Source organism: Vicia villosa, linkage group LG5, assembly GCF_029867415.1.
Source record: "Vicia villosa cultivar HV-30 ecotype Madison, WI linkage group LG5, Vvil1.0, whole genome shotgun sequence".
Taxonomy (NCBI): Eukaryota; Viridiplantae; Streptophyta; class Magnoliopsida; order Fabales; family Fabaceae; genus Vicia; species Vicia villosa.
The window spans coordinates 173,895,852-173,904,871 of NC_081184.1; the positions used below are offsets into that span (position 1 = coordinate 173,895,852).

General features: G+C 31.8%; 1 protein-coding gene across 1 annotated transcript; it reads left to right on the forward strand.

Moving 5' to 3' along the window:
• Positions 1-6,258: 6,258 nt before the first annotated feature.
• LOC131604061 (pectinesterase-like) lies at positions 6,259-8,581 on the forward strand. Its single transcript, XM_058876553.1, has 2 exons — positions 6,259-7,228; positions 7,580-8,581. The coding sequence occupies exons 1-2, from the start codon at positions 6,313-6,315 to the stop codon at positions 8,269-8,271; spliced, it is 1,608 nt and encodes a 535-aa protein (XP_058732536.1). The 5' UTR covers positions 6,259-6,312; the 3' UTR covers positions 8,272-8,581.
• Positions 8,582-9,020: the final 439 nt, after the last annotated feature.

Here is a 9,020-nt window from a genome sequence, read left to right on the forward strand (position 1 = left end):
AACGCTAATTGGGTCTCAGATTTGATAGGTTATTAAATACATTATTTATTGAATAAACATAAAAAGGAATAGAAGAAATACTCTACTATTGAATTGATCAAGTCAACAATTAATTAAATAAAATATGTGGGCAAGGTTCCTCCAAAGTTTATTATTGGTGGAGAAGTGTATCACTTTAATAAGTTCATAACTATGCATCATTTTAATTTGTCCCATGACTAAGACTATGAATATTTTTATTATAACTGTTTAAAAAAAGTATAATGAGCTACATGATTATCATCAATTAAACGAATGAATCACAATCAATACAAATTAAACACACATATAGTTTGATAATTACTTATTCTATTGGTCTCACAATAATACCCTTTATTTTTACTTTTATTTGTTTCAAATTATTTGTCATTTTAGAATATCAATGCTATATTTATTATTTTTTTCCCATACTTACCCTTATTTATTGTGTTTTGACTCATTTAACTACTCCACGACCTATTATTAATAAAGTTATTTTAATAAATGATATTTATTTTATTATTGAAATTGACATAATTAATCTTTATCTTAAAAAATATAAAAATCTCAAAGAAGACACCTAAGATAAGACGGAAGAGTATTAGGTTTTGGTTTAGACAGATAAAAACCTTCACGGGTCATATTAACCGTTAACATAACAAAAATGTAAAATATACATATCTAGCTAATTAATTAGAATGGTCACATGGTGTTTTTTTAATAATTATTTGATGACATCTATTTTTTAAAATATAAATTGGGTAGTTTCTATTAGGTCATTAATTTGGAATTTAAAATGAGGGAGTATTATTTTGTTGGAGATTATTCTTTTATGAGAAATTCATCCTGTGAGAAATCAGACACCCATTCAAAATTTTAAGATGATAGGTATGTGAACTTTCTTATTTATAAATTGTTTTATCTCAATTTTTTAAAACAATGTGAAACTTTCCCACACTTATTTCTCAACAATTTCAATTCACATTTATTTTTCTCAACACCCCCTCAAGTGTGATACTATCAACATTGCTATCCCTCAAGCAAAAGCTTTTTCATCCACATGCACTTGTACTACCGTTGACACTTTTTCAATGGCACACGCCTCCTATCCACCACCATGTGGGGAGGATATTCGATACAAGTGAGCCGATCCTACACTCGAACCAATGACTCATGATACCACTGTTGGATCATCAATTTGTAGGTCATCGTGAGAGTTCATATTTACATTGGGGATTTTTTTATGAGCAACAGACCTTATGAGAGACACATCACATACTCACCAAAAACCTTAAGGTGATAAATGTGTGGGTTCTCTCATTTATAAAGTGCTTAATCTCCAATTTTCTAATCAATGTGAGACTTCCCCGCATTTGTTTCTCAACACTTCAAACTCACACTTATTTTTCTCAACAATCTTCCTCAAGTGTGAGTCTATCAACAAAGCTCCCCTTACGCACAAGCTCTTTCAACTCATTAAATTGTGTCTTCTTCAATTATTTTGTGAGTATGTCATCTAGCCGCACTTCTGATTTGCAATACTCCAACTTGAACTTCCTTTTATTCACTTGATAAGGAAGTGACACCTCATCTCTATGGACTTACTTCTACCATGACTCATCAAGTGATTAGCTTAGTCTGTGGCTGATTTGTTGTCTACAAACAACTTCATCTTCATATATTCCATGACCTTAAATTCCCTCAACATCATTTCTATCCACATAACTTGACATGCTGCATAGGATGCTACTACATATTCAACTTCACAAGATTATAATGCCACTATTCCCTACTTTCTTGAATTCCAAGAAATTGGAGCACCTCTATTCTGGAATAAGTAGTATGCAATAATTTTCTTATCATCTTGATTGTTTAGCTTTGCAACATATTTAGGAGTTTTTCCATCTATAATCTGCAGAATAACTCCAACACCGTTTTCAACGAGCAAGGTCACACATTCCTTTCTGTCATAACCTTCTCCATAATGAAGACTTATTAATGGACAACACTCACTCTAGTGATAATCAAGCTAAGGTGTGGTATCTAGATTCAGGGTGTAGCAACTAGCAACCACATGTTTGGTAACATTGTTAGGTAATCAATTTAGGGTTCAACATGAAAGAATATTTTTCATCAGGTATTTTCTTTTATCAGCAACATGCATTATGAGAGACACATCACATACTCACACAAAATCTTAAGGTGATAAGTGTGTAGGTTCTCTTATTTAAAAAATACTCAATTTCTATTTTTCTAATCAATGTGGGACTTCCCCACACTTGTTTCTCAACACTTTCAACTCACACTTGTTTTTCTCAACCGTTTCTACGTTTGCTTATAAGACCTTTTTTTATTGGTAAAACAAATAATATAAAGTTGATAAAAATAACGAGAAATAATTGACATATAAGGAGTATCAACAGGACACCTAAAATACAACAATACAAAAAAAAAAAATTCACATATAAATTCTAGCTAATTAATTAGTATCATCACTTTGTTTCTTTTTTCCTTTTATATTATTCAATCACATCAATTTTTTTTATTAATAATGGGTAGTTTCTAAGTTCATCTATAAGAACTTTTTTATTGGTAAAATAAATAATATAAAGTTGAAAAAATAACGAAAAAAGAATCGACATATAAGAGGTATCAACAACACACCTAAAAGACAACAACATAAAAAAAAGTAGAAAAAAATTCATTAAAACAAAAACACAAAACAACATCGCCCATGAGTAAAGACTGAACTCACTTCTAATAAAGAAAATGATAGTGCTTCCCCCATGAGTAACATACAAGTTTTTTCTATAAAAAAATAACGTTATTACGAGTTTTCTAGATAATCCATATATCATCGCATGGTAAATCGTAGTTAGAACTAGAAACACACTATTACCCCTCTAAAACCCTCAACACCCTCAAACAAGCTAACAATCGACTTAGAAATAGCCACATATATACCAATCCAACTAAAAACTTGATCAGTGAACAAAAAAATCAACCGACTCAATTTAACCCGAGAACAAATATACACAACCCTCCTATGATCAACTAATAAAATTCCAACCAAAGAATGTTCACTTTAGGTGGGATCCTATTCTACAACAACTACTAGGAGAATGGTACTACTTTTGAAGTCCAAATCTTTTAACTAGTAGCCAGAACCTAAATCACTTAATTCGACCTACACTTATCCCCCGCAGAGAGATTGATGAGAAAACCATATACAAATCTCATCGAGAAGCCACCCTCTACGCCAAAGTTTCCTCCTAGGATGGTTTAACCAAACTAACTAAGGAAAGAACCAGACTATCAAGAATCTCTTCTCCCAAATAAGACGCATGCATCGCCACTTGAAATCCCTAACCACACTCCCTAAACTTAAGACCACATATTCCCCACTAGATGAAGTTACTACTACAAAATAAGGAACAACCTCCTACACTAAATATAAAGTGACCACGTATTCTTTCACACATGTTTCCAAAAACATGTTCTCATACTTTTCCCAATCACCTTACTAATAGAATTGGCAACATAATACGTATCCTTCTCCCCCTCCTTGGAACCAAGTAGCAAGATAAATCCCACAATGAAGAAGTGTCCATATGAACTCCAATCTGACTACTAATTTTCCATCATTGTTTGACTTTAATGATACTTACTTTTATGATTCATGTACTGACACTAACATTTTTCCCTGTTTGTGCTGAGATTGAGGCTGCCTTGCAGGGTAACATTTCTCCTACAGGTGAAGTTGTCAATGAAGCTGTTTATGCAACTCAAGCTCTGGACATTTCAGCTGCCCCAAGCAATCCATCAATTGAATAACCACCTTCCCTAGAGCTGAAACCATTTCCTAAAAATCTAAAATGTGCTTATTTAGAGATGAATTAAAAACTCCCAGTTATAATTTCTTCTAACCTTGATTTTGATCAAGAAAGTGATTGGGTGGATATTGGTTGATATTTCAGGTATTAGCCATTCCATGTGTATGCACGAGATTTTACTTTCAGATGAAACAAAAGCAGTGAGGCAGCCCCTTCAACCACTGATCCTTGATATTGTGAGGAATGACATCACTTTCACGTGCGCATTCGACACTTTTACTTATCAGAGATTTTTCTTTGATCCTGGAATAAAAGGTGAAGGCACTAAAACAAATTTCAAGGTCAGTGGACACTACCAGAAGCTGCTCCATGAGAGCTCCACTTTGGATGGAGAGACTATAAAATAGCCCTCACTAGAAAAGGCTGCGTATGCTGTCACCTATCCTCCTGACTGCTCGAGATGTGTTCTTTCCTTTCTCTCCCTGTTACTTTAATATTTATGTCCTCGACTGCTCGGGATGTGTTCTTTCCTTTCTCTCCCTCTTACTTTAATATTTATGTTCTTTCATTAAGGATAATGCATGTTCTAAGTGTGGGGGAGGGAACCATTTCTTTGTTTTATTTTCTTTCAGTTTTCTTTGTTTTTTTTTAAGTGAAAAAGAGAAAAATAAAAAAAAATAAAACTTAGAAAGCATCTTTTGAAAGTTTTAGGTTTTAGATTAATTTGAGGTTGGATTGTGGAGATTTGGAAAAAATTTACAAGATCGATATCACCTTAAGTCTCCTGAATATGAAAATCAAATTGAATACTTGTTATGACATAGCATCGAGTTCTCATCCTTTAATAACTCTTAAGTGATTTATCTAGCAATCAAGACCATCTAAAAATCACACACTAAATAATTAAGTTAATGCAAATAAATGAATGATCTCGTGCTTAATAAAAATAAGAATCTGATAATAAGAAATCACACACTAAATAATTAAGCAGCCAGATAGTCTTTTACTTGATTACTAACAACTTTATTAAATATATCTTGCCTTAATTTTTTTTTAACATTTATTAAAAAGAATATAGATTATCGGAAATAACAAAGTTTAGAGTATAGAGGTGTATAAATTGGAAAGTTAAAACGCTCCATTGAGAAGTTCCTAACAACATGATAGTCATCATAACATGATATGAAAGAAATCAAATATATTAGTCATTTTGTGATGGAAGATTAGTGGAAGAAATTAGACGTACTATCAAAATCAATGAGAGGGAGCCAACTGCAAGGTGATACCATTATGCCATTATCCAATTGTTATTTAGATGATTGATTAATGTTATAAAAGTGAATGGAAAGAACCAGATGCATGGTCCATTATTAATTAGTATTTTATTGACTATTATTTGTACCATATAATTTTGATAGGTACGGATATCTAAAACACAAAGATGATTTCAAATTAAAATTTACAAAAAATGCTTAAATATAATTTTGTTTGAGTAACAAAATCAACATTTGAAAAGTACCCAAATGAGTGGCTTAGCTTGAACCCCAACTAAACGAATTCTAGAAAACTATATCATATTATCATTTTTATATTAATATGATTTTTTTTTTAAGTTTTTAATGAGAATATTAGAATTTTTTTTTGCCTCTGATTTAATTCAATTTAAATAATTAATATTAGTAAAAGCTAATATTTTAATCTTTCCGATTAATTCTTTTAGCAGTGGAAGATTATATCAGATGATAAAATTAAAATAGTAAAATGAGTCCAGTTAGTTGAATATGTCTGTTTTACTGCACTTTTTGCTGACGGATTGAGTTTTAGATCTTCACTTTTTAATGAGATGACATATTTTTTTATATTTTTAATTTTAAAAAATTGAATGTCCGCGGATCTGATTTACATCGCACTCATTTTTTTTCGAGCCGAGTCAATATTTTACATACACAATCTCAACTATATTACCTCCGTTCTGTTCTATTTTTTTGGGGACAAATTTAAATTAGGTGCACATACCCATTTAACTCCAGATAATTTTTTTTCTCAAAAACTTTATTATATATGTGAGCTGAATTCAAATCAAAATGTCTTACAAATTTGAAGAGACCCGTACATCTCATATTAAGTGTCATTGGGTTCTAAATGTTTCTCTGTCAACAATTAATAAATATTTTTAATTAAAATTATAACTAACATATATTTTATGGATAAATATATTAAACATTAATTTTGATGTCTGGCCATTACAAAGCACGACCAAGAACTTTAAGAAATGTAAGTAAATAAAACCTTGCATATTATGTATTTCTTTATGATAAGCTTCTACACCCACAAATTAGTATACCTTTATGACCTACCAAAGCCAAATCTGTTTACCTATAAATATCACCATTCCTTTGCACTTTATTTTCATTCATAACCAAATCCTCTCTTCCATTCCTATACATAACATTTTCATACCATGCAAACTCCATTTTCTAATCATATGGATAGACTCTTATTCAATTGTTTCATTGCATACTTCTTGTTTTTTTCTTTCTTGTTTGTGCATGCCAAAGATTTATCATGCAACCAAACACCATTCCCTCATGTGTGTGACCATTACATTGGAACCACTAATACACTATCAACCCTACATTCTTCTTCCTTCCATGATATTGCCATTAAGGTTACCATGGACCAAGCTATTGAAGCATACAAACTTGTCTCAATCATGGATATGAATAATTTCAAAGACAGTAGAGCCAAGTCAGCATGGGAAGATTGTGTAGAGCTTTATGAGGATACAATTTATCAACTTAATCGCTCCATAAACTCAAACAATTTAAATGACAAATTAACTTGGCAAAGTGCTTCCATTACCAATCATCAAACTTGTCAAAATGGTTTCATTGATTTCAACCTTCCTTCTCACTTAAACTACTTCCCTTCCATGTTGACAAACTTTACTAAACTTCTTAGCAATTCCCTGTCCATTAGCAACACTCTAGCTTCTTCGACCCCGTCTTCATTATCTTCCTCCTCGTTGTCAAATACTAAACAAAATGGAGGAAGAAGGTTGTTATCAGATAAATTTCCCCATTGGCTTTCAGGTTCAGATAGAAAGCTTCTGCAGACAACACCAAGTGCTGATATTGTGGTGGCACAAGATGGAAGTGGAAACTATAAGACAATATCAGAGGGTATAGCTGCTGCTAAGGGAAGTGGAAAAGGAAGAGTTGTTATTCATGTGAAAGCAGGTGTATATAAAGAGAATATTGATATCAAGAAAACAGTGAAGAACATAATGATATTTGGAGATGGAATGGATTCCACAATTGTTACCGGTAATCATAATGTTCAAGATGGCTCTACAACTTTCCGTTCAGCTACTTTTGGTAAGTTTCTTTAATCTTCAATCAGTAGATTCTAAATATTATGTGTAAGAATATTTGAGTAGTTTTCTACATGCATATAATGAATGAAACAGTAATATAAAAACACTTTTTGGATTTAACTAAATCAATATACTTTGGACCCATTTCTTAAGATAGGGACATGCGTTACTTATTTATGTACAAATTGGATAATAACACTTGTATTCTATATTAATCAACAATAACAGATAAAGACTTGTATTCTATATGTCTTTTTATCCTTACTTTCTTAATCACATGAATATAAATATTGAATATATAAATTTAATCAATCTAAAGTTCTAACTCTTAAAAAATGAATAATTACTGCAGCGGTTATGGGAGATGGTTTCATAGCAAAAGATATGACCTTCGAGAATACTGCCGGACCACAGAAGCACCAAGCGGTGGCTCTCCGTTCCGGCGCCGATTACTCCGTTTTCTACCGTTGTTCCTTCAAAGGATATCAGGACACTCTCTACGTCTACGCCAACCGTCAATTCTACCGTGATTGTAACATCTACGGAACTGTCGATTTCATCTTCGGCAACGCCGTTACCGTTCTTCAAAACTGCAACATCTTAGTTAGAAAACCGATGAGCAACCAACAGAACTCGGTAACTGCACAAGGAAGAACAGATCCAAACGAGAACACGGGAATAGTGATCCATAACTGCCGTATAACCGCCGCAGGTGATTTGAAACCATATCAGAATTCAGTGAAAAGTTATCTTGGTAGACCATGGCAGAAGTATTCAAGAACTGTAGTGATGAAAAGTAACATAGATGGTGTTATAAACTCACAAGGATGGGCTCCATGGAGTGGTGGTTTTGCTCTGAGCACACTTTATTATGGTGAATATATGAATATCGGCGATAGTGCTAATACAGATGGGAGAGTGGATTGGTCTGGTTTTCATGTAATTACAAATCCATCTGAAGCAGTTAAATTCTCAGTTGGTAACTTCTTGGCAGGTGAGTCATGGATATCTGGAAGTGGTGTGCCGTTTGATGCAGGCTTGTGAAAGAGAGTGATTGATCATGATTCATGTATAGTGGACAAGAGTCTTCAAATTGATAGACTTTGGTTTTTCTGTATAAAAAGGAATGGTGAAAGGACGGCAGTGACAATTATTGTGATGTCGTTTTTGTTTGGTTTTCGTCTGTACAAAGGTTCTACAAATGATGCTTTACAATTTGTCGGTTCTTATTTATTTTGTGTGTGAATATTTATTTTCTGAAAAGAGTTAAGGTAGTCTGTAAAGATCAAATAGTGATAAAGATATGTATAAAAGTAACTAAATGATGATCAATAAAGGTTAGGTTTGGTCAATATGTATAAAAGTTTTTCTTCTCTTTAATTAAAAAAAAAAATGTATATTTTAGATTTTTGAAATACTTTTTTAATGTGAGTTTGAAGCTTTATTTTGTCTAGGTGCGAAATCCTCTTATTGTGGTGTTTATTTGATTTAAAAGAAAGAAAAATAAATAGAGCTTAAATATAAAAAATAATAGAATTAAATATGTTTTTGTCTCTATAAAAAATATTAAATTTTGTTTTTGTTTTCTATAAAAAAATTGATATATTTTAATTTCTACTATGCATGTAGTTTTAGTCACCGCTGCTAAACCGATGTGTAATTTTTAATGCGATATTTATTTTGAAAAAAAGGAGTAATAAATTTTGAAAATATATTTAATATTTACTTTTATATTATTTACTATCATAAACACTACTTACACTTTCAGAAGATTTTTATTTTTGTTGTTGTTA

What these genes read in the sequence shown, in the direction of transcription:
- LOC131604061 (XM_058876553.1), top strand. Translation starts at nt 6,313, where the DNA reads ATGCAAACTCCATTTTCTAATCATATGGATAGACTCTTATTCAATTGT. An exon ending in TTTCCGTTCAGCTACTTTTG is followed by an intron (nt 7,229 to 7,579) that starts GTAAGTTTCTTT and finishes TAATTACTGCAG; the next exon opens with CGGTTATGGGAGATGGTTTC.